The sequence below is a fragment of the Cyprinus carpio genome, chromosome A3 (assembly GCF_018340385.1).
Source record: "Cyprinus carpio isolate SPL01 chromosome A3, ASM1834038v1, whole genome shotgun sequence".
Taxonomy (NCBI): Eukaryota; Metazoa; Chordata; class Actinopteri; order Cypriniformes; family Cyprinidae; genus Cyprinus; species Cyprinus carpio.
In genome coordinates this window covers 17,071,145-17,098,245 of record NC_056574.1, presented here as the reverse complement: position 1 = coordinate 17,098,245, position 27,101 = coordinate 17,071,145, and the positions used below count along the sequence as shown (strand labels likewise).

The following is a 27,101-nucleotide window of genomic DNA, read 5'->3' as shown; positions in this document are numbered from 1 at the left end:
ACACACACACACACACACAGACACACACACACACACACACACACACACAGGAAGTCAGTAGTTAACACCTTACTGTAAATGTAAACTGAAAAAAAACAAAAACAAAAAAAAGATCTGGAGTCAAATGAAAGCAGACATAAATATTTCAAACAGGGTTGTTTACACACCGCTCCATGATTGGCTCCTTCTCAAATCCTTAATAACCAGCCAACCACGTGACAAAATTATTGGCAGTATGCCACTTTGAGAGACAGCTTGTGTTTCCTGCCTGGCCTGACTACAGGACGGCCTCGTCAGTCTGTATCACACCATGCAAACACGCTGACAAAACAGATTAGCAGCATCCCTGGCTGCTCTCACTTCCTGTGCGCCCAACGACATCCCTGAGAATGACACGCTAGAATGACTAAAATGACTCAACAAACACTAGAGCTACAATTATCAAAAAGGAAATGTTTCCAGCGCTCCCCCACGACATGAAGAGGCCAGTCACGAATTTCTCCAACCTCTCCCACAGCCAGCCTGGGGAGTGGGTGTGGGAGTGGGAAATCATGTGGGGGTTTTGTTTTTCAAATCTGAACTTCAAGCCCTGCTCAAGCCCACATTCCCACAACAAGCAGACAGAAAAAATGAAATCAAAACTGTGATGCTTTTAATCCATGACTGTTAGCTTGGAAATCAAAATCTAGTATATAACTAGTTCATCACTAAAATTCTTTTAAGATTTACAGTTTTTCTCTTCCAGCAAAACAGTCAGAAGAGAAATGGTACAAAGGCTTTAACCTTTTAAAAGGTACTAATACAGGGGTAAATATGATTCAAAAGTGTACCTTCTGAAAGGGGACCACCCCAGTGACAGCTTTTGTACCATTTTTCGGAGATAAATCTAATAAAATTTTCTAGAATGAGAAACGTTTCATCCCTTTAATTAGGGCTGGGCGATAAAATTATAACAATAATTATTATGATAAAATGTTCCTTGATAAAACAATAACAAGAATTCAATATAATGTTTATGTGCCAAAAGTGGAATAAAACAGCGTGACTCATTTGAACCTCGCCACATGGAGCATTTATCTGCTCGGCTCAAAGTTCAAGCAGCAGCGCAGCGGGAGCTCACTGGAACAGATGCGTTTACTCGATGATCTCAGTCACACGACACTAAACAGAGCTGTGAGATCCAGTGTGAAGCACTTCAATTCGGTGATGAACACAAATGACTCATGATTTAAACTAGTTTAGAGCCAGATGAAACAGTGCTGACAAACAGCAGAAACACGGTGCGCAACGAGACAGTCAGAAGCTTTTCAATCAACAAATCCAGGGCTCTAGACTAACTTTTTGCACTGGTTGCACTGGTGCGCCTAAATTTTTTTTTTTTAATTTTCGACTGCATCACATTTAACATCACAGTTTTACAAGTGCACTTTTTTTTTTTTTTTTTTTTTTTTTTTTTTTTTTTTTTAAATCGCTGTCCATATAGACAATATTGACTTGTAAATGATTAACTAACAATCTGGTCAACATAAAGTTCTATATTTGAAGCACAATTCTACAAGAAAGGTAAATTACTGAAAAAGTGTTGGTGCTTAAAGTGCTTCACTGAGTTGAAATTTAAACTTAAAACATCTCAAGATAAATGAAATAAAAAGAAAATCTAAATTAAGTGTTTAAAGGGCTTCAAACTGAACATCTCATGGCTCAATGTCTTATGGACTATCCTCCATCGCAGTCACATGCCCCTTGGATGGCCAACTCCTGTAGCTTGGTCTTCTTGATCTTTGGCCTTGGCTAAACCAGCTGGCCACACTCTCTCTAGCATCAAAATCTTCCAGACTTGGCCACTCTAGACTGATTCTGATCAGATCTTCCACTGTGTCTGAATGAAGGGATGCTCTAGTGTCTGATCTGAACAGCTAAACAGTCCCTAAACAGCTTATACTACTGTCTCAGCTATTAAAATTTTTCAGTCTTGTATGTAATAGCAAAGTAATTATATTTCATTTCGTTTTTTTGTTAAGTTAATTTAGAAAAACCTTTGGAGCATTTTTCTTGTTTGGTAAATATACGTTTGAGCCTTTGTTTGATCAATTAAGCCTTCTCAAATCATCACGACTCACCTAAATTAAAATTTATAGATATAAAACAGTTCAAGCATATAACAATGTTTAAACGTTAGACCCAGATAAATGTGCGCTATATCCAGTAGTTTGTGCAGAGACGCTTCAGGACGTGGAGACGCCAGCGTGATCACTTACATTTTTTTTCAGTAGATACACCGTCATTTTTGCACATGAAGGTAAGAGTAATACATCATTCGTAACTGCAAAGGGTATTTTATTTGTGTGCATTCACAATATCAACAAAACTTTGTGCTTTTATGAAATAAAGAAAACAAACACGATGCGCTTTCTGCATCTCATCTTTAACAGGAGTACTAAAATGAAGCAAAACTCAGTGAAAACATGCCTCACAGACATGATAAATATATCTATAGAAAGCTTTAATTGATTACTTTACTTTAAAACAAATCGAAAACAAAAACTCTTTCACTATAATCATAATCCATAAAGATGCACTTCTCTCTAAAGGCACGTCTAATGAGATGGCGAGTCAGGATCAGCAACTTCATCCTTGCGACACAGACTCAGAAAACACTTGTTTATTAGTAAATAATTCAAATATCTCCTTACTATTTCTCCCTGTCACATTTATGGTAATTACTTTTGGCAGTGCTATGCGGCAAGCTTAAGCATATTGCGTGTATTTGAACGGAGAACTGTTCAGCTGCGCTGCGGGACACTAAACACCGTTGAGCCGCTCTTGACACTCGCGGTAGCACGGTCTCATGTTGTTTCCACCAGCGCGGCAAATTTTTTTTTATCACTAATTAATGGATGTCTAAAATATAAAAGTAAGAAGAAGTCTAAAACAGGCGGGAGGCCCGGCCTGCGTCTGAACTACAGTATGACGTGAAAATTATCCCAAAGTCCGGCTCTAGGGGTGTAAAAAATTTGGGGTCTGTCAGGCTTGGGCTGAAATGCAGGGCTCTAGTGTCTGTTGTTGAACCACAGAGAGACTTTCAGAATCGCGGAGCCTTTTTTTTCTCCTCGAACGGCTGGTCGCACCGGTGCGACCTCTGATTTTTTTTAAGTCGCACCTTTGAGAAATTAGGTTGCACTCTAGAGCCCTGAAATTGCCATCATTTACCATATATACACTGTAGTAACACTTATCCCACTATAGTACTGTGGCAGAAATGTGGGATATTCACATTTGATTTGATTAAATGAATTGTAAACATGTATTAAATGTATTAAGTATTGGAATTACAGTATTTTTTGTGTGATTAAGCTATAGCATTTGTGCAGTATAACTGTTTTTCACACAAATACCCATATAGTTACATTTTTAACATGGTATTATATGTGTGGTTTTAACTGTGATCACCATGATCTTAATGTATGCTACTGTGGAAGACCAATGGTTAATTTTAATAAAACTCAAACAGTCGGAAGAATTCAATTACACCATATATAAAAAAAAATAGGTTTTTAAGATGTTACCATTTATGATAATGAACAAATTTACATCTGCATACTAACTAAAGCTACTACTACTACTGTCAACTCAAGATACTGTTAAATGTACATTTCTAAGAAACAAAAGAAGGCAATATTATTAATATTGCAGCCTGCACTGCAAACTGTGCTTAAGATACTCGTCAAAGTCAGGCAACGCAAACCTGTTTCATGATTTAAAACAAAATCACTCATTAAAACATGCAGAAACTAAAAAAAAAATTTTTTTATTAAGATATTTATTTTGTTAAGGATACATGACTGGAAAAATGTAAAGAATTCAAAAACGTGAAGTGTCTTATGTTCTGACCATAAAGAGTAGTGTAAAATCACAAATAAAATGGTCTGGTTTCTACAATCTTCACTTAGGAGCAAAAATCTGCCTTTAAACTTGAAAGAAATAAAGATTTGAAATTTGTGATAATTTATCGATATCAACTGATGATTTCACTGAACAGCACTGCCTTTAGTTATAAATACAATCTCCCTCTGATTAGCTTTTGCAAGAGCCAAATTTTGCTTTCTTAGTCTGTCTTCAGTTTTGCTATATCTCCTTTCCCATCCAACAACTGGTTGTGAAATCGATCGATTAAAACATGGAAAGTGGCCTGAATTTAAAGTTGACAGATTTTTTCTTCAATATTGTGACGTATATCCAAGTGTAAAAAAATCATCGAAAAAGGGCTTGGTTCTATCCACCGGTTGTTATTTGGATGAAGGCCAATCTGAATGTGAGCTTGCAGATGATTGTAAGAAAAGGGTGGGGTTTAAGAAAGTGGAATAAATGATTGGAACACTTGGGCATACTTTACCAGAGACAAAGTAGTTACACTGGAAACTCACCAATTTTGATTGAAAAATTACAAGGTCAAAAAAAGAAAAAAAAAACCTGAAAGATGAAACAGACAAATAGCTCACAATAAGATCAAAACATGTAACAAAATAAATAAATAAAATAGAAACATACATTTTTTTTTTTCCATGCTTACTTTAATAATTTTCAAGTCAAGTGTCAACTAAACTACTAATTGAAATTAAAAAGGGATGAGTCCACTTCCAGTTACAACATATCAACACATAAAAGAAACCCCGCTCACACAACTTCACAAGGTCTTTAAGATGTTGGAAGAAAAAAAATCCAATAGAATCTCTGAATACAACCATGAACTACTTACTAATAATCTGTCCTTCAGATAAAGCTGCAAGTGAAAATGTCCAGAAAAACAAGCACGGTTTATGGATTTAAAGGATTACTTTTAATGTCTCAGTTCAAATATACTTAGACTTCAGCAAAATCTGCTTGGAAAGAACAGTTTCAGCTGAAAGTAAACACATGGCTTAGAATGGATTGATAAAGACTAAATATGGAAATACCACCTCTTTTCAGAAGCCAATATCAAATGTCTCCAAGTAACATATTTGCGTATGTGATTCTGTGATTCCAACTCCTAACTACCGAAAAAAGACTTTTACTTTACAATAACAGACTTGCCAAATTACATCATTTAGGTTAAACAACCCAGTGGTGGCACACTCTAGAAAGCCTTGTGTGCATTCCTCATCCACTGGTAGGTCTGTCCTCACCCAAACAAACTCAGAGCTCCAGTCTCATCCATCATCCCACTGACTGGACCTCCCCTTCACAGCTTGGCTTCCATCCACGACGATTCATGAGAGGCACTGCCCAAACTCCCACAGTCCCGGCCTTTGTAAACACATGAGCCATGCTTTTCTCAATGCAATACCCATTGATAGCCAATGACAAGTGTTTAGGGATGTGAAAGGGTGAAGTTCAAATATATACTAGACATCGATACAATCCACTTAAGTTTACAATGGAATGGTGGCCCCAACAATTTCAGACTTATCAGCCATAATGAATTAATTTATCATTATTAGTCGATATACTTGATATTTAATTGTGCCTATCGTGCCTATTCATTTTATGTAATTAATTTATCTTCACTAATTTAATAACACTGTTAAATGCAATCTTTAGCAGATTAATACCCATTTTTCATACAGTGCATTATAATGTTGTGATTCTTTAATTTACTTCTAGAATTTAAAAGGAGTGATTTTAGTTTTTAATTGTATTTAAGACAAAATTTCCCTACAGCGGCTAATGAAATGGAAGTCTCACACATTCACAGAAAACAGCATTAAAAGGGTGGGTAGAATTTTAAAATAATCTGTACACTACTGTTCAAAATTTGGGTCAGTATTTTTTTTTAAATACTTTATTCAGCAAGGAAATATTAAATTGATCAGAAGTGAAAGTAAATACATTTATAAATGTGTGTGTGTATGTATGTGTGTGTGTGTGTGTGTGTGTGTGGGGGGGGTTGTTCTTTTTAACTTGCTGTTCACCAAGGAATCCTTAAAAATGTAACACCATTTCCAGAAAATTTTTAAGCAGCACAACTGTTTTTAACATTGATAATAATGAGATATGTTTCTTGCAAATCAGAATATTAGAATGATTTCTGAAGGAAATGTGTCATGTGACACCGAAGACTGGAGTAATGATGCTGAAAATTCAGCTTTATATCATCACAGGAATAAGTTACAGGTTAAGTTAAAAAAAAAATTGCACAGACACACACCACTGTGCTAAAGGTAAACATATTACCCAAACCTTCTACATGCATTAGCTTGGCAACTTCCCATTTGACACACTTGACACATTCTGTTGAGCAACATTAATAACCTGTCATCTTCACTCCGCACTACAAGCGGTCCCAAACAACTGAATATTTAGGCAGCAACATCAATAAATAATGATTTTGTGCTAAAAGCATGGCTGCCTTTTTTATTTTTAATGGAAACAGACCATCAAAAATAAAAATACTGAGCTGAAATTAAAAGTAGGACAAAGTTCACAGATAAGCACATCAAGGAAACCTCAAATGGGACATCAGGAGTGAGCTTAACCCCTAACTAGTGGCCAAATGAGATGACATCTCTAGTTAATTCCAGTCCTGTGAACAAATGGCATTCAATGGACAGCAGGTGTCCCCTCTCTCTCTTTCTCTCTCCCCCATCCTTAGCTGTGCTGTTTGTTATCATTCACTATGTGCACTTCCACTCCAAGACAAATGCTACACAGAACAGACTGCTAGTACACGCTGCTTGAACGTCCTGTCTTTTTATTAATGTGTATGATTTTGTGAGATTTTTTCTTTTTTCTTTCAGTGAATGAGTAAAGGGTTGGTCATAGCAGTCAGAAAATTATGAAAAAATGTTTAGGGATTAGATCATTTAACAATGATTTCATACAACTTTAAACATACAAAATATTCAGAAAGATCCCATTTAAATAATAAAAATGATTTTTTTCTTCAACATTTCAGCCATAAACTGTAATATTTTCAGCAAAAACAAGTGTCAGTGCATATAAAAATGTATAAGACACTTTATTTATTCAATTTCTGAGAAAGCTGATAATGTTCTTTAGCTGATAATAGTCCAAATTTAGATTTTCCTCTATATTAATAATACAAAAATGTCACATTTTAATCATTTACTTACTAAAAAAAAAATAAAAAAAATAAATAAAAAAGAACGCTTGGCAAACTGATGCTGCAAAAGGGTACTCGTCATAAATTATGCAGTAAAACTAGTGGTTAGGACTTAGGCCTTCCTCTCCATCCATGCAGATGAGCTTTTAGTCAGTTCATGAAGTTATTTATAATTCTATATGCACCTGATGTCAATGGCATTTAACAGAATGAGGTTAGATCCCTTAACACAACTGTAAAAACAAAACAAACAAACAAACAAACAAAAAAAAAATCATGTGTTTTGGCTTGTGCCTGCCATGCTGTTAAGACATGTTAAGACATTTTTTCAATGTTGATGCTTGGAAGGTCACCGGTAAAACATTTTAAAACAGCTGATAGTTTATCCTGGGCTTTATGACCTAGAAACACTGAATTATCTGCCTTCACCTCTGCTCTCCATCTCAGCTGCTTTCCTGAGCAACTTTTATCATCTCTGTGCCTATGCTTGAAGACCAGCAGGGACTGAGGATCAAGTCGGCCATCAGCTTACAACTGCAGTTTCTAAATAAATCCACTCATTTTTACCTTGATCTACTTCCTCTACACTTCTAGCTGAACGAGAAGTGATTCTCATCATCATGTGAACATGTACAGCAGCCCTAAAACAATTGTTTAGACACTTTTGGACACATAGGCTATGTCAAACTTACATTTTGTTGCAATTCATTAAAATAACCAAATCTAAAAGCAAGTGGCACCTGTTAACTAACCGACTTAAACTTACCTTTTTTGCACTCGCTTTGACCTAAACAGTGTTGAGATGATATTTACTGGATGCACAAAGGTAAAATTGTCTAAAGGAAGCACCTTGAACCAATACACTGACCATCTATAAGAAAATCAAATCACTACTATGTACACAGACCACCCTGAATAACCCCCTTATAGATGCAACAAATTATGATAATGTTGCTATAGCTCTGGAACTGTATTGTACCACCTGACTGATGGTGATGGTCAAGCACAATTATGACTTCTTCACATTAGAATTCCAAGTTACCAACTGGTTTCAGCCAACACTCCATAAAGCGAGCAACAGTGAAGGTCAAACTTGATTTAAGGAGCTTTGATTAGAGGTATTGTCACCAGGCTTATGGCACTCCTGGCTTCCCTTTAGGCCATCTGTTGTCTCTATGATGAAAGACTACAGTCAAGTAGTTGAAAGGGTGCGCCGAAGCCTACTTTCTACCTTCACCAGCCACGCTTGGGTGTGTTCAGCATTAGACCATAAGTCTTAACAATAATTAAGTCATTATAAAGATTGAATTGTCTTTATTACCTTTTTTGGCACTAAGAAATGTGTAATCCCTTTAAGAGATAAGCTCCCAGTTACTATTGAGCTAAAATTAACAGTTTGTTATATTGCTCTAACTCAACAGGCAAAGAGGTGTCTCTGGGTTTGTTAGTGCATTTCAGTACTCCTAGAAAGTTTGTATTTACAAACGTATATTTGTACGTTGTACATAGTATGCTTTATCACTAATGTGTATACTGAGTTTGTTATTTTAATATCAATTGCTTAGTAAGCCACACTAAGCATTGTCTTTACAGTGGTTTTCTAAGGGGAAAACATGAAAAAATCTTGTCTTTCTACTTGGATTACGATGCCATTGTCTAGTAGATCAAATTTATGGCAATAATTATGTGAGAAAACAGTTTTTTTTTTTTTTTTCTTGCTGGTCGTTGTTTTAGAACATTAAGCGTTTTAGAATGCCCCCATAAATACAACCTTTTCAACATTACTTGAGTGCAATGTTCACTACTGTGCTGGAAAGGCGCAAATGGAAAATCTGGAATGTTTACAGAACTCTTTGACCAAAAGAAGAAATACCTGTTGCGCTACTCCAGTTCAGCTTTGCTAGGTGACACGCAAACCTTGATGCTTTGGCTTCTTTTGTAAACTAATTTAGTTGGCTGTGAAGAAATAGCCTGAACTAACTGGATCGATTTATATCTCAAACAAAGGTTAAACAAAATAAATCACTTAAAAACTTAGTCATGTCCTAGCCTACTTAATATCAGTAAGGCTGGTATTAGGAGTCTACAGCTGTGCCTATATTCAGAATAACAGCACCCTTGCTTGTGTGACAGTGCTTAGAATGGGGTACAATCGGTATCATGTAGCCTGCGTAACCTTTTCAACAGGAAACATTTCAGCATTTCATCTACACATGTTGCTGGATCAAACAGTAGCAGTGTTACTGTAATGCAAGGGCTTACCTGCTGGTATGAGGAGTCCTCTGGGCGAAAATCACTGCTGGTTTGTTCAAACTGCAGATTAAAGTGAGGCAGTCTGTGAAGAAGGTTAACCCACCACGGAGGAGAGTAATTTACAACGGCTGCCATAATCTTTATGACAATAACACTCCGACTCGAGAAAAACTAAAGCAGGAAGAAGTTGAAAACTTCGGTCAGGGTTTAAACAAAATCATTAGATTATAAAGTCACACATAAAGCTGCTCTTCCCAGGAAAATGCACATCTATCGTATTTCATCCATAGTTATATGGAGCTAAAAACGACCAGTTGTTTAAAGCGCCTGCAGTCGCTGGAGAGAATCCGAAAGCTGACTGTTAAGTAAAACGAGGGATTTAATTAATCCACATGGATCGGTAAACAGCTAAAAATGTCAAGCACTAAAACGGTTCAGAAGTGTCCAGCTGTATAAAACAGGACTTCAGCTCTCCTGTGCCTACCGGCTGGCTGGCAGACGCAAAGGAAGCTACTTCCCCTTTCCAAACTGCCTATTGTTTGGATACATTATAACTACACGCACGCACACAATACACCCTGAGATATGCAAGCATTCAGAGCTGAATCCTTCCGAGAGCCAAGCCTCAGTCCCCAGGCTGCTCTCAACGCCAGCCAGTTATAAAATGTGTCTCCCTTGCTTGATGTCAGTCATTGGCCGAGATTAGTGCCAAGCGATTGTCCGCGGCTCCGTCATTCCCACGGTGGGACTCCTCCGTCCTTTTGTCCTTATTAGTCCTAGATGACCGGGGAAGGTGGTTGTGAAGTCGAGATGCCCGTGTGTGTAGCAGGCGCCACGCGACTCCTCCTTGCCGACAAAACTCGGTGAGATGATATCTAATCCAGTGTGAGCCAGTGAAGAACAATCAAGCAACGAGCCAAAGCCACCGCAACAAACTCACGTTGAGATAGTGGAGGTTTATCACGGTATGAGACAACTGTTGAGTATGCTGACATCTAGTGGTCAGACGCAATACTACACACAAGGGTTACTGGGAGCAAACCTTCCATTTTTGCACCTCTCCTGGTGCATAATTTATTTATTTATTTATTCATTTATTTATTTATTAATATTTATATTCAGCTGTTCTCCAGGAAAGGGATGCTGATAATAATTCTATATTGCTTACAGCTGGATGAATTTTACCAGCATTCGTGTAAGTTTTACTGAAGGTGACATGTTAAAAAAAATAGAAATTATAAAATAAATGATATAATAATAAATATTAAATATATTATTTTATAAAATATAAATTTAATATAGAAATATTAAATTCATTTCTAAAAAAATGAAATCAAATTAATTGTATTGATTTTAATTAATTAAATTAAATTTGATTCACAGTTGACACAATTCATTGGTAACATCAAATCCCATGGTTTAAAATGGTCAGAAGCATTCTATATTTGTTGATTGTGTTAAATTCATCACCTAAAATTGATAGATTGAAGCACTTGTTAGACTAATGCAGCCTTGCTATGCTGTAAAATGTTTCACTACTGAAAACGACAATGTATTTTTTTCTAAGCTGTAAATAAAACAAAGATTATTGGAGTATGTTTAAGATTGTCTTTGTAATTATTTATGAAATTTACTAGCAATTCTAAATACTAGAGTTCTGAGTAAGATTATTTCTACACCAATTTTTTTTTTCATTGTAAGGTTAATTGCTGCATTAAAGTAAGTCACAAACTATAGTACAGAGTTCCTTGCACTTTTTAACACTTAGATTTTCATTTGTGATGAAGAAGACTCACAGGGAGAAACTATAACAAAAATGAACTTTGACCAAAAGCATAAGGAATTCAAACGTAAGCAAATTTAGGTTTGCTGGCTTGCTACTCATTCATGGCACCATGAATAAATATCTGAAATCTGTCTTTATGCCTGCAAGATAGACAGTCAACACTTTCTCAAAACAAGTAAAACCTAAAACTGTGATATGGTTTCTGCTGATTCTGCTGTTACAGTGACTAGAACATGCAGTTCATCAAAGAATCTGGAAATAGGCATGTCTACACAAAGATATATGTCAGCATGGAGAAACAAAAGTGTAATTGGAGTGGGTTTCATTTAAGATGTGCCAGTGTGCATCATCATCAAAGTAATTAACTATTTAGCTATTTGGCTAACTATTTGTGTTCAAACATCTTAAAGCTTTTCTCGGTCAGAGAAAAAAAAAAGTACTTCATACAATTTCATCTCAATACTTTATAACTAATGAACTCTTCATGACAATCATTTTGAATTCCCTAAAGATAAATTGGATTTAGTCCAGGATTTGTTGTTTTGACTTCAACAGAAAAGTATTTTGACTAAAAGTCAAAATCAGAGGTTTCATTGACCTTCACAATGCAATAAAATTTTCCTTCTTCAGATGCATTGTGATTAATCTCTTAATAAGGTTAATTATTAATCGCTAATTATTAATAAGTACTATAGTGAGCAAAAAATATCATAAGCAATAAACTGATACACAATGTCAAAATGTAGACAATCGTAAAGTCTATTTACTATTTTTTTCTGCTTTATTTATTGGAATGGTAAATGTATACAATATAGCTTGTGAGGTTAGTGTAGCTGTTTCCTTTTAGGCTATATTAGCTTTATAACAGATCACATCTCTGAGTGAATTACCTTCTTCTTAACAAATTACACCTGCATTAATTAAAAATATATATATATATTTGAATGTCTGTTGAAAAAGACAGGACATTCTAACCAAACCTAAGATCCTGATGAACCTGCAGCTCCACCCACTCGCCTTGTCACATACTGTACCATGTGTTTCCACATCACTGCAACTTTAAGGAGAAGGACGTTGCTCTTTTCTGCAGGAAATCACATGGAGGCGATATCGCACTCACATGACAGCTGAACTATGGCAGCGGACATCAATGAAGGTAAGGAATAAAAATTACAGCCATTCAAAGCGAAATATCGCACAGTTTCAGATGATGTTTTGCCGTGCGGTTTATTTATTTAACTTTGTTTTTTTTTTTTTTTTTTTTTTTTTTTTTTTTTTACTGGGGGTTGTCTGCGAAAAAAATCGAGAAACACGAGTCACTTTAACGCGAGTTAAGCGCTTTACGTTGTCGTCTTACATAAATGTTTTCTTTTATTTGTTGTTTCACTGGTTTCACTTGTTTAGTGACTATCTATTACCGGTTAATTCAAGTTTTCCAGACTGACAACTCCGATCTAGGCTAGTTACAAACAGCTCTTGAAATGTGTTTTGAATCTATAAAATAAAAAATGTCCCCCAAAACTGTGTTTCTGTTAAATGAATTCAATAATGGCATATTTGTTTGGATTTAATGTTTTTATTTAGTTCTGTTGTGTTTCTATTTGTATTAGAAATACACTGTTCAGAACGTACTGAACTCTTCAATAAAATAAATAAATAAATACAAACGTATTGCGCAACTAAAATATTCTATCAGTGTTGGAGCAATCAGCTTGTTTGAAAAAACAAAAACGATTATTTCATTGTGTTCACTATGCAATGCAGTAACAAAATGTTCCAAGTCACCTCTTCCAAGTCAGTTCATTTATGTCAACATAAAGCTCTTAACACACTGTCGTTTGACTGTAGGGTCTGTCCCTACATATTATCGTGAAGTACATCAAGCCATCTGCTCCAGAACTGATGAACGAGTACCTATCGGTGTATTCCAGAGAGTTCTCAGCAGAACATATCTCTCCACCAATGTTCAAAACCAGGTGAGACTTGCACTAGGATTACATGCCATTATTGGCTAGACTGTAGCTGATAGTTAGCTGAATTACATCCCACATGCTTTGTTTAATGACATTATTTATGGCTGGAAATGGAAATGTTATGGTTTGGGTTTTCTTGTGGAACCATGGCATTTTCTGCACGGGCTGAAAGGCATCTTCATCTACATTTTAGATAGCCGAACATGTAAACAGTGCTGATGGATTCCTTAGTAAAGTCTCACTGTATAAAGGCTTGGCTCTCATTGCCCTTGCTCAACAAGGAAAAGCACCAAGTCCCAAACTGCTGGAGAATTTCATACAAGGTAAGCATAAGCATATCTGTTCCTCAGCTGACTGTAGTAAAGTAACCCCAGTTAAGTCCCCATAAAACTCTTTTGTTCAAGATGTCATGGGATATTATATTGCCTGCAGTCCCAACTGAATTACATTCAAGCTGCATTTCAGTGTCACCGTCTGTTTGCAGTGATTTGCACACTTTTTTCAAAATTTCTAAGAGAAAAATCAGCACTTTTGAATCCTAAGTAGTTCTCGCCCTGTTTTATACAGTATGCATGCATTATTTACATTCCTCAGGTCTACAGTTGTTGGTGTTGGTGTTTGAGTGTTTTTTTATCATCACATATGATTCATATAAGAGCTCTGAAGAGTTAAAGCTTCTATTCAGTACAGGCCTCTTGTGTTATTTCAGGTGTTGCCAGTTGACTGTGCACTTTAATTGTGGTGTTTCCTGTTTTCTTCTCTAAGCAAGACCAAGTTTCCCGTCAACTGCATGCTAAATGCATATCTCTCTGTGGAATGACCAAGAAACATTTTTTTTTTTGCATTCCACCAAACAAAAGGAAAGATCCTGGGTTGAATCTGCTGAGACAATGTTTTGCTGAGTCAAGCAGTTTTTCCCATTTTCCAGAATTTATTTTCTAAATTTGACACACAAACCACAGAAATTCACAGAAAAAACATTGTGTGCCACACAACTCTACACTGTGTATTGTTTTCTCTCATTCTTTGTCTTTCCTTGTGACCTTTCTGTAATGCTGTGTCATTTATGTGCAGTCTCAAGACTCCCGTGGAACAGCGATAGAAAGAAAGCAATCTTCTTTATATTATTTAAAATGATTAAGTATGATACTGTGATCACTCACGTGTAATATTTAATCAGTAACCTCTTTAAATACAGTACAGTCACTGTTATACACCATGTTTTTTAGAGTTCCCGAAGCCTCAGCTGGGAGAGCCAAAGGAGCTTCAGAGTCTGAAGATGCAGTCGGTTCAGGAGAGTCCTTTGTACTTGTCTTTGACTCTGGCAGAGCTGTTAAAGAAGGACACCATCAAAGTTGATCTCATTCCAGAGAAGAAGGGATTGTTTCTTAAACACGTGGAGTATCAGGTCACCAGTGAGGTGAGTGACTTAGGAGGCAGTATTAAAGTTCATCCCAAAAGTAAAAAATTGCTAATAATTTATCCACCATCAAGTTATCCAAGATGTAGGTGAGCTTGTTTCTTCACGGAATATATTTGGAGAAATTTAGCATTACATCACTTGCTCACCAATGGATCCTCTGCAGTAAATGGGTATCGTCAGAATAAGAGTCCAAACAGGTGATAAAAACATCACAATAATCCCCAAACCACCCCATGCCAGAGGAGAACTGGCCCTTGACTGAGCCTGGTTTCTCCCAAGGTTTTTTCTTCATTTCTGTCACCGATGGAGTTTTGCTTCCTTGCCACTGTCACCTTTGGCTTGTTTAGTTGAGAACACTTGACTGATTGAACAGACACTATTGGAAGAGAAATGAACTGGATGATGACATCACTGAACCATCAATGAACTGACTTTAGCTTGAAAAATGACTCTTTGTTATTATTGTCTTCTTGTATTATTGACAAACTATTTTCCTGTTTGACTCTGTAAAGCTGCTTTGACACAATCAGTATTGTATAAAGCGCTATACAAGTAAAGGTGGCTTGAGTTGACTTGACAAGTAATCCATCGTGAAGACGTTTTTAACTTCAAACTATTGCTTCTGGCTAAAATATGAGTCATATATCCATAATGTTTCTTTTTTCCAGTGAAAAACTCAACTTGTCTGAATCAGGAGAGAAATATGCACAGATCAAGCACTGTTTACAAGCCAAAACAGTTATTGGTGGATTTTGATGTGAGACAACAGAGGATGGACATTTTTTACATTGGAGGAAGCGTTATTATGGATTATGGACTGGTATTTTGGCTAGAAGTGATTTAAAGCTGAAACACCTTAATGATGGATTTGTTTCTTACAAACATGCAGCTTTTCACTTGACAAGACATTAATTGATCTGTTTGGACTCTCATTCTGATGGCACCCATTCACTTCAGAGGATCCATTGGTGAGGAAGTGATGTAATGCTACATTTCTCCAAATCTGTTCTGATAAAGAAACAAACTCATCTACATCTTCGATGGCTTTAGGTTGAATACATTTTCACCTAATTTTCATTTTTGAGTGAACCATTCTTTTTAAAGGCCCAGTTTACAAGTTTACAGCTTTTCTGTTTTTGGTCAGAAAAAAATTGTTATTGTTAAATTGTTAAAACTCTATACCCTAAACCATTAATTGAGTCACTGTTGCTGTGTCAGGCTGGCCATAATGCACAAAAAAAAAAAAAAAAAAAAAACAGACAAAATATTTTCACTTTTGCTTTAGTGTCTGTCTCAGGTGATCCAGTCACATGTGGACAGCTCAAAATAAATGTGTAAACAAGAACCAGCGAGCCTCGTTCATATTATGAAGAATTGTTTTCCTTGATTGGTTGAGATAAAATACTGTAGCTTAACTTTGCAAAGATGCTGTTATAGAAGGATGAGGGGCTTAAAAACTAATTGGCACAAAAAAAATATTATTATAAAAAGAGACCTCAGGGGAAAAAATATTTAAAAGTAATAATACAAAAATATTTATTTTGTAATATAAAAGATAATCATAAAAAAGTATTGTCTCTTCAGTGCAAAACTGGACAAAAAGACATCCAGTCGAGTTGCTACTGAGTCATTGCAACAGTTACAGTTGTAATATTTAAATATATCGCTGATAGTTTATCTACTATGTGCCCTTTTGCAGCGTTTTACAGTATCAGTCTTTCGGCGATACAATGATTTTGACGTTTTCCATGAGCTTCTACTTCAGAGATATGCTTACAGAGTCGTGCCGGCGCTTCCTCCCAAAAGGGTGCTGAAAGGAGGTAAGGCATTGATTTATTCAGGTTTGTAATCAAAGGTTTGTAATCAAACCTGTAGATTTTTAGTCTTGTGCATTTCCCACTTAGACTGTGCTGTGACATTCAGTACTTTCTGTGAATGCACCAGACAAACAATTGCAGCTCTGCAAAAAATTTAAAAAAGTAAACTTGTTCTGTATTTCAGCAAGATGTACTTCCATAGTAACTGAGTACCAGAAAGTTCCTTGCTGTGTTTTATTAATGGAAGGGCTATATTTTGTTGTTCCTGGAAAAGTTTAATCTTTTCTCTGTTCTTTGGCCCCGCTACAGTCCTGACCTCCATGTCAGAACGAGAGTTCATTGAAGGGCGGAGACGAGCTCTTGGCAGGTTTCTGAATCTTGTGGCACGACACCCTGTCTTTTCTGAGGATGAGCTTGTGAAAACATTCCTCACCTTCAGTGGCTCGGTGTGGATTTTTTGCTACTTGTATTTCTAGATAAACAGGATTCATTTTTTTTTTAAATAATATTTTATAGTGGAAGAAAAATGCATTTAAAAGTACATTTGAAATGCCAGTTCTGTTTCTTCCTAGACATTCATTAGGTTGTGACTTCCAGATTTCCATTTTTATGTCTCACAGGATGTCCAAACTAAGCTTAGAGATGCTTGCAAAAAACTGGGTGATGAGTTCATGACATGCAAATATGCAACGCAGGCAAAGGTTTGATTCAGTTTTATTTTACTTTGCATGTTAAAATGTATGTTTATGTTCAAATGTCATAATATTCTCTTTTATTGTAATAGTTAATAATTAAAACTGCTTGTCCGTTTTATGATTTCTCCTGCAGGATTACCTCCCAGCGGATGTCCAAAGTCAATTTTCATCCAGCAGAGAGCTCATCAGAAATATCCATAACAGTTTTCAGAAGTTAAGGGACAGGGCAGAGAGGATGGCCGAGCGCTCGAAGGAGAATGCCACAGATCTGCTGATGTTTGGCAAGGAGCTCAGGTACCACCTTATCCTGAGTGCTGTTTCTGAATCTTTGTGGTTTCTCTTAAACCAGGGGTCTGAGGTCCTCTTCCAAGGGCAAACCTCCAAGGGGGCCTTTAATGTTTTAAAATAAGTCAAATCCAGCCTTTAAACGAATAAATAATAATTCACCCCTAAACTTCTGGACTTTATTTTAATTACAGTTATGCCAGTAGTTACTTATTTTAATCTATGGACATTCTATAATTTAAAAAAGGTTTAGAACCACTGTCTTAGACATGTAGAAAGATGGAAAAAAAATGTTCAAAATATACAGTAAAGGCAGTACATATTTATTTATGAAATTATATATTTTATTTATAAAAACAGTTATTGGCTGACCATTTTTCCCACTCACCAGTACTGTTAGATGTATAAATAAAGAATGCACACAGCTGAGATGTTTTTCTATGTTTTTTGCCATTTTTGAAATAACCTGAATTACGACTTTTAGGATTATATAGTGTATATATGAAAAAACAAATAAACTGTCTTAAACATAGAACAATTTCAGAATGTTTAAAATATAAAGGCAGCTGTAGATGTTTATCTATAAAAATATTATGCTTATGTGCCAACCAGTTTTTTTTTCTACCATCAGTATGGTTAGCTATATAAATAAATAATGTGATTAAAATCATGATTTAAACATGTATTTATTTTATACTATATATAATTTTTATTTTTTTACATTTTTACACATAATTTTGTCTACCCATCAGTAGTGTTAATGATTTAAATAATTATATTAATCACATTATTTATTTATATATATACTTATTTTTCTTAACTACCCCCATCACCCCTTACAGCAAACATAATTAAATGAATGAAACCTTCAAAGTGATACAAGTCTACAAATCAACCTGTAGGGGTTTATTTTTTGATGGTAACTGTTTGACTGTATGTTATTTCTTATGCACAATGGTACAGTACAGTACAGTAACATTAACTGTTTGAGTAGGTGGAAAATACCAGATTTGTTCAGTGGTTTGAGAAAGCCTGATGGTCAGATGTTTATGACTACCTGCCATAGATTTCGCTTTGTTCTCTCTCTTCTCCAGTTCTTTGGGATCAGATGAGTCACCTGTGCCTGTCCTGGCATCCTGCAAGAGTCCTTGGGCTGCACTCAGACGCTCTGTCAAAGGGCTTTCTGTTGAGTTCTCACTTCTGTCTGAAAAAGCTGCCCAACAGGTACTGTGCCGCCCACACACTCACACACACACCACGTGAACTGGCTGTGCGCTACTACAGAGGAATTTAATGTTTATTTAATACAGGGCAGAAGAGAGGAGGATGATGTGGTGGATAAACTAAATCTGTTCTTGGACTTGCTGCAGTCGTACAGGGTGAGTATTGATGTGCTTTAAGAGCTACAGCTTTATGTTTTTGTCCATTTAGAGGAAATAAACTGAAATATGACTTTGAGGGCTGTTCTACCAGTCAAAAGAACTGTTGTTGTTAATAATAAATAATTTTAAGAAGCAAATCAGCATATTAGATTGATTTCTGAAGAATCATGTGACACTGAAGACTGGAGTCATGATGCTGTAAATTCAGCTTTACATCACAGGAATAAATTTGATTTTAAAATATTTTCAAATAGAAAGCAGTTATTTTAAATTGCAATAATATTCCAAATAATAACTGTTTTTATTGTATTTTTTTATCAAATAAATACAGCCTTGGTGAGCATAAGAAACATCTTTGAAAAACATCACTGTGAGATACTTATTTTAAAAACATTATAAAATATATTAATTATTACAAACTTTTGACAACAACTTCAGAAGTCTTGGAATATAGCAAACGAGTTGTCATTTAGCTGTTTTCATCCACTGTTCAAGCTGATTTGCCTTTTGCTACTTTTCACGGAGAGAGGACAGGAAATAAAGGGGAGACAGTGGAATAGCAGAATATGCATGTATTGCAAGCTGAATTCAAACCTGTTTTACCCACATGAGCACCAAAGCTCATTGTACATATAAGTTACAACTAAGCCATGGCACAGATTTTTTTTTTTTTTATGAGTGTGTATGTGTGGTGTCATACAGGATTTGTGTGAACGGCATGAGAAAGGGGTCTTGCATGAACACCAACGAGCGCTGCAGAAGTATGGGGTCATGAAAAGACAAATGCTGAGTGCCACAGTGCAGCCTAAAGAACAGGTTTCTGTCGAACAGCTGGAGTCCCGCATCGTCCAGGTCAGCCCACACACACACACACACACACACACACACACACATACACACACACACACACGCACACGAACACACACACACATGTTTGTTTTTGTGAACTGTGGGGGCATCCCATAGGCGTAATGGTTTTTATACTGTACAAACTGTATATTCTATCGCCCTACACCAACCCTACACCTAACCCTACCCCTTACAGGAAACTTTGTGCATTTTTACTTTCTCAAAAAAACTAATACTGTATGGTTTATAAGCGTTTTGAAAAATGGGGACATGGGTTATGTCCTCATAAGTCACCCTCTCCTTGTAATACCTGTGTCATACCCATGTCATTATACAAAGTTGTGTCCTGATATGTCACAAAAAACAAACACACACACACACTAAAAAGAGCTATAGCAGCTTGTGAGGCAGAATTACCAGAGGGGAAATGTGGGGACCAGTAGCTTGAGGGGCACTGATACATAACATTCTTATTATTTAGTAGGTGAAATTGATCTGAAGGGCTTGAAACCAAAGCCCTTGAGCAAGATTTCCCTCAAAATCCCTCTGGGGATGTCACAGGCTTCTGAACTAGGATCTCTGCCTCTTTAGAGACGTAGTAGAAGGCCTCTTTTTTTAGCTTGTTTAGGCCAGGGGTTTTTAAACTGGGGTCTGCAAAGAAGATTTGAGTTAAAATTATATAAATTAATAATGCATCGTAAAATTGTAAAAACATATTGTTAAATTTTATATAGATGTCAAAATGAAAATGTAAAATGTTAACAGGATATTAATTAAATATTTTACAGAAATTGATTTTAACGGTAATACACTATCAATCAAACAAATTGGGTTTGAGTAAGATTTTTTATTTATTTATGAAATAAACTGACACTTTTATTCAGCAAGGATGAAGTAAATTTATCAAAAGTGACAGTAAAGACTTCAAATAAATGCTAGTCTTACTGAACTTTCTATTCAATAAAATGTATCACTGTTTCCCACAAAAATATTAAGGAAGGATCAGTTGACACTGAAGACTAGTGTAATGACTGCTGAAAATTCAGCTTTGCCATCACAGGAATAAATTACATTTAAAATATAGATGTTATTTTAAATTATAAAATTTTACAATATTACTGTTTTACTACATTTTTGATACAACCTAGGTGAGCATAAGAGACTTCTTTCAAAAACATTTAAAAATATTACTGGATATTACAGAAATAGCAATTAATAACACTTGTGTGGCAATGTACTTTCATTGCATCACTAACACTGAGAATATTTTATAACCCACCGAGTAATTCCCAGCAACTCATTTTATTTTATGTCTATAAACTATACTTTGGTTGTGTTTACTGACCAAACTTGCATATAAGCATTTAATTGATCATTTGAGCATCCATTTTGCACATTCATTTTATTTTATCATCTAAGAATTTGATTTATCAATTGCATTTTGTTAGAAAAAGGCCCCGGCCAGCTGAAGGACAAGAGAAACATGCTTTATTGATACTGATGCAATGCCAAATCATGTAAAGCACATACAATATCTGTCTAACCTTGAAATAGCATGTCATGTTCCAGTGGTTTTTAAGTGCTGGGTGGCTCATCGTGATGATGATAATGATGATGATGATGATGGAGGTTAGGGTGGGAAGATGTGACCGTACTGTGACCTCGCTCTGATTTCTGACTCACGGCAGCAAGAAAACGCCATTCAGACCATGGAGCTGCGCAACTACTTCTCCTTGTTCTGCCTGCACCAGGAGAGCCAGCTCATATTTACATACCTGCCCATTACGGCTCACATTCTGGGGGCATTTGTAGACTCACAGGTGCAGGGACATAAAGAGGTAATCCTATTTTAAACTTATCTAGTATCTCTGCATTAAAGTTTTTTATTTTAATGTATGCCAAAGTTGGTTTTATTACTTTGATCCTAACAAAGCCTTCTAATATGTGTTATTGCGTCTTATTTTGCTCTGATCTAGATGGGTGAGGTGTGGCAAGATCTTCATTCCAAACTTAATAGTCTTTTTGGGGACGGTAACGGACAGTCTCCGCCTCTCAGCCCAAAATAGCCTCCCTTCTGGGATTTCATGAACTCCAGCTTGTTTTGACTAGCAGGATCTATTCAGGAACTACAGACAGTCAGTATTCTTTCTCGCAAGGAATCATGGGGAACTGCTTCTGTATAAATGTGTTATGTGGCAGTTCTTAGAATCTGTCTGTCTGAGTTGAAAAGGCAACTTAATTTCCTACAGTTTGAACAAACTGACACCTAAAATAAACAGCTAACATTGTGGAGAATAATTTTAAGAAATGCAACAAGATGATATAACACTGTATTGATGTTTAATCTACATGTATGCAAAGCTGATGTTGTTGTTGTTGTTTTAAAAAAGTAAGCTAATCTGAAAAAGAAATTTTACATTGTAAAAAAGTGTTAACACATGAAAGTTGACCTGTATCTTCTATTTTAGTGCAATATAAAGAAATGATCTAAGCTAATAGCTAGTGAGCCAGAGCAGTGGTTAGTTGAATACACTTAGCAAACATAGGAAATATGCAGAAATTGTTATTTGATGGAAAGGCATCATAATCTTCTGCAAGTCTGATTGTATGTTGTCTATTTTTTAATCTTCAGACTTGTAGTTCTTGCAGCTTTGTTTTGTTTTCACATTTCATCTTTATTTGCAAGTAATATTTACACTACCATTCAAAAGTCTGGATTAAGTAAGATTTTATTTTTGAAAGAAATGTATACTTTTATTCAGCATGAAAAATTTAGCAAAAGTCATTTATAGTGTTACGAAATATTTCTATTTCAAATAACTGCTGTTCTTTTGTACTTCCTGTTCATCGAAGAATCTTGAAAAAAATGTATCATGATTTCCACAGAAATATTAATCAGCACAGCTGTTTCCAACACTGACAAGAAATGTTTCTTGAGCAGGAAATCAGCATATTCTTGCATCCTTGCTGAGCATTACCGTAAGGCATTCAAACATTTAATCAGTAGTGTATACAAGGGAACACTTTCAAACTAGCTGTCCTTAAACAGTTCTGTAAAATGTGAAATGTATGTTCTGTAGCTGAGCTTGGATCCAAAGAGTCTTAAGCAATAACTGTAATGAGCATGAACTATTTAGTTATTAGCTGCTATGTACACCAAAGACCTGGTTTTATTCAATAAATCACGAAGTTCTGAAATTTTTAGATTGCTATTAAGCTATCGTATGAACTATACTTTGAAATATCTATGTCTGACCAAAAAAAAACAGTTTTGATGTCAATTTACCATAATATTGAATAGATAACACATTGCTGTTGGTTGATAATGCATGCATCATCCATAATTAGGTCTTAATTGTTTAACATTCAGTAAAACCCTTTAGCAGAGCCTATCATCAATTGTCTTATTATTAAAATGCTTGATTTTATGTTTGGGTGCTTAGGTGCTTATACAAATGCTGTACATTTATTACATTAAAATACAACATTTGATATATCAGGTGATTTCACATAGTATGGCCATATCCACAAAACCATGGAGTTGAATAATATCCACTGATACAGTGGCAAATGTTCATCAGTGGTATCAAACCCCAATCACACATCCTCCACTTCCTCCAGTTTATGCTTCATCACATCGTGACTGTGGAATTTAAAATATTCCAAGAACTTCTTTTTTTCTGAAGCATCAATGAGAACCACAAGACACCATCTGCCCACATCTGGCTGAAAGGTATTTTATCTGTGTCAAACCACAGTGGCCTCATCTCTGAAAAAGAAAACAAACCTCTTCAGTGGCACGTTATTAGACCTTCTGTCTCAGTATGTGTCTCACAAAACTGGATCATTAAGTGATGTGGCGCTGTATAACCATCTGATTCACTTGGCTCTCATTTATTAGGTGTCAGCTCTAAAAATGTGTTCATCCAGCAGTTCTGTTTCACCAATAAACTCAAATTTGATATTTCCAATCTTGTGGAGGGTGTCAACGGTGAGGCCACTTTCTCTAGCAGCTCCCTGTCACATAAAATGGCATTTTGTTTTAGCTGGAAAACCAATAAAAGCGGGGAAGATTGAACATGGCCAATCGCTGACACCATTGGTAAGTTCTACAGACAAGTAAATAATATAAAACATTCTCAGCATGACAAGGTCTAAATGGTTTAACTTTCATCTCTAGCTTCAATAAAGTGAAGAGACAGTGGAATAATATAGCTTTTTTAAACTTACACAAATGGTTATGTACATTTGTGTAAGAACAATATATATATCGGAACTGTATGACAATGACATTAACCAAAAGGTGGCCAAACGTCCAAATTTCTTGTCCCTGGAACTGTTTTACAGCACTTTCAAAACACCCCATAAAAACACTGCAAAATAAATAAATAATAAATAAATAAAGTAGCCTCCAAGAACACAAACATAAAAATAACTAAATATCTGTTATATAAAATTTGATTCATCATATGTTCTCTTATTTATTTTACGTTTATTTATTTATTTTACGAATTTTGGTGAATTAATGTAAAACCAGTTAGGGTCAGTTTCACCTGCAGTGCAAACATGATGATAATTATTAATTATAAGAAGATTATATGCTCACTAAAAATAAATAAACAAATAAATAAACAATAATTAAAATCAACAACTGAACTTTAAAATGAAAATAAAATCTAATCCAAAATTTTAACAGAAACTTTAATTGAATAATAAACTTAAACCGCATGAACACAATTCATTTCCCCAAATAATATGACGCCTTTAAATTGATGCTCATCTCCATTATACAGACAGTATTTTTTGAGTTTATCTGCATTCAAAATATAATTAACCTTTCTTGAAAGTCTATAAACATCAAGCGACAAATAGCTAATAATCGATCAGATAATCAACGATTAATATAAATCAGTACAGTGTGGCATCTTTGTATGCATTTAAATAAAACTGTTCACATCACATTTACTTATATCCAAATAATTTGCTTACTTTGTCCAAAGTAATAAGTAGAGACAATATAATAATAATAATAATAATAATAATAATAATAATAATAATAATAATAATAATCACATATACAGTCTAAAAATCAGATTTGTCAATATGCAGATATTTGGGTCTCAGTTTAATGAATCGGTTTTGTTCCCGCGTGTTGCTCGCAGTAAGATGATCACATGGAGGCTTTATATTGACAACAGTGAATTTAGTCATAATAGTGACTGACATATTATTCAGATTGTTATCTATCCAAATACAACACATGATTTACATATCTGCGAAAATATATGTGCTGGTTGACTCCACCTACCCACATGTGCAACAGTGAAATGTTCTCGATGGGAAAAGAGACCCATTCATTTCTATGAATCGGTTCTTTCGAACAGAACTAAACGAACCAAAAATTTCAGTTACATAAATCGGCTAAACGTTTTTTTTAGCCAAACGATAAATATATTTAAAGTACGCTGTATTTGTAACATTTTTGTTTTACGACTACTAAAGGCTATTATTATTCCTCATTCCACCTCATGTAAATCATTGAAAAGATCCGACTCAAAAGAACGAGTCATTGAATCATTATTCGGAGTGTGTGCACCTGTCAAATATTCTCGACTGATACTGAAAGAAATCATGAAACAGAAAAGCGCAAATATAACCGTATACAACAGTGAAATGATCCCTACCTGATATATACATAAATGCATTTAAGCTAAATAATTAATAATATATCATACAGACAAATAAAGCACGAAAATGCGTAACTCAATGATTAGAAAGACTCCATAGACACCCACGTGTCTCCTTGTTTTTTATGTACTTTAACTGATCGAGATAGATGACAAATACAGACTTGTCAAACCTGGTTGGAGTGTCATAGATTGTGGTGCTGCTCCTGGTGCATGGAGTCAACTCAACAGGAGAAAGTAAGTAAGCTGCTGAAAACATCACATCATGAAATCTATGCATGTCATCTTAGGATAATTATACCACAGCTAAAACGTTTTGTTTGTTTAGAAAGAAATGAATGCAAGAATGCATTCAATTGATCCAAAGTAACAGTAAAGACAATTATTTGTACAAATAAATACTGTTTTCAAATTCAGCTTTGCATCACAGGAACAAATTATTTTAAAATATATTCTAATTCAAAACAGATATTTTAAATAACAGTACTCTAGTTTTTGATCAAATAAATACAGCCTTTCTAAGCATAAGAGACTTGCTTTTTTCAAAGCATTAAAAAAAATCTTACTAACTTCTGAATGGTATAGTATGCACACGTTACCAGTCTAACCTTTTGAATACACTTTATCATTATATTCTGAAAAAATCTTACTAACTTCTGAATGGTATAGTATGCACACGTTACCAGTCTAACCTTTTGAATAAGTAGATCTTAACATCGATACGTGGACTGATATCCACACATGTAAGTATGGAGAATTTTGTAGTGAAAAAAAGAAGAGGTTCCAAAAATATCACACTTGTTATATATATGTTATACATATATATATAAAACTGATATATTTATATACAAACTATTTTGTTTTTTTGAAAAATTTTTTTTTTTTCATTATTTAATGTTGTGTATTTTGTTAACTTTTATAATTTTTTTTTTTTCAAAATAAATGACAAGCATTCTGTACCCTTGTGTCTTTTCTTTATACTAAGAACAAGATTTCTATTGCAATATTATATAGTTTATAGTCTATTAGTCTAATAACTATTATTATTATTCATAATAATATCAATATTATTATTATTATCATTCTTTTGAAGAAATTCAAACATAGGTACAATTTATCAAGCTAATAATATCGAACTGATTTTGAGCATCCACTTTTTCATCAAGTTTTTGATATTTAGATAGATATTGATAGATATATTTATTATTTATATAATATGTTATTTTTAATATTTTAAATTTTGGTTTTGTTTTTTTTTTTTTTAAATTTGTTTTTTTCATGTTTGTTTTTATAACCTATAACCTGTTATGTTAAATATTGGTTTAGGTTTATTTTTTTTAACTAGCGAAACGCGGACGCGCCGAGTACATGCCTGGTTTAGGTTTATTTTTTTTAACATACATTTGTTCATTCCAGGTGTGGTTCTGAGTTGATGTAGAGTAATGGGATAATTGAGATTTTAACTCAACGCATCGCCGCTTTGGTTGGGGTTCTGTTGCTGTGAAGCTCCAGCAGATGTCATCCTTAGTGACATGGCCCCCAATGCCGGTGGGCTCAGGGAACTGGATCATGAAAGATTGGTCACCAAGTGTCTATCAGTGTTGGTCTTAGCTGACAAAGTTTTGCGCCCTGGATTGTGAAACTTTTGATTTGTAAAATGCCACACACTGGTATGAGGAGCTTTGGCCTATATATAAGCTTTTTTTTTTTTCCAGCATTCTGTAGGCTTTCCTCAATGTTTCAAGATGTAAGAACATTGTAAAACCATAGAGCAAGCAAGGAAGGAGACTTTTTAGATTTAGAGCGCTATAGAGATAGATACTCATATTTATAACCTATAACAGTTTAG

General features: G+C 35.0%; 3 protein-coding genes across 4 annotated transcripts in view; 2 read left to right on the top strand and 1 right to left on the bottom strand.

Annotated features, from left to right (window-relative positions):
- LOC109048315 (protein tweety homolog 3-like) overlaps positions 1-9,743 on the bottom strand; it is a 47,356-nt gene extending 37,613 nt beyond the window's left edge. For both annotated transcript variants that reach the window (XM_042721072.1, XM_042721078.1), the window contains exon 1: positions 9,365-9,743. In XM_042721072.1, the coding sequence (XP_042577006.1) occupies positions 9,365-9,490 (126 nt within the window). In that variant the 5' untranslated portion in view covers positions 9,491-9,743. The remainder of the gene's footprint in view (positions 1-9,364) is intronic.
- Positions 9,744-10,240: 497 nt separating this feature from the next.
- Positions 10,241-22,763, top strand: LOC109047917 (sorting nexin-8-like). Its single transcript, XM_042721083.1, has 14 exons — positions 10,241-10,320; positions 12,232-12,297; positions 12,990-13,117; positions 13,308-13,437; positions 14,344-14,534; positions 16,237-16,357; positions 16,664-16,800; positions 16,975-17,055; positions 17,183-17,343; positions 18,429-18,558; positions 18,645-18,713; positions 19,419-19,568; positions 21,254-21,403; positions 21,542-22,763. Exons 2-14 carry the CDS (start codon positions 12,276-12,278, stop codon positions 21,629-21,631), a joined length of 1,560 nt encoding a protein of 519 aa, XP_042577017.1. The 5' UTR covers positions 10,241-10,320; positions 12,232-12,275; the 3' UTR covers positions 21,632-22,763.
- Positions 22,764-25,388: 2,625 nt separating this feature from the next.
- LOC122138723 (rRNA methyltransferase 2, mitochondrial-like) lies at positions 25,389-26,892 on the top strand (the record flags this gene model as incomplete). The annotated part of the gene is made up of 2 exons (XM_042732812.1): positions 25,389-25,489; positions 26,781-26,892. Coding segments are annotated over 2 exons (213 nt in total), but the record flags the coding sequence as incomplete, so codon positions are not given.
- Positions 26,893-27,101: the final 209 nt, after the last annotated feature.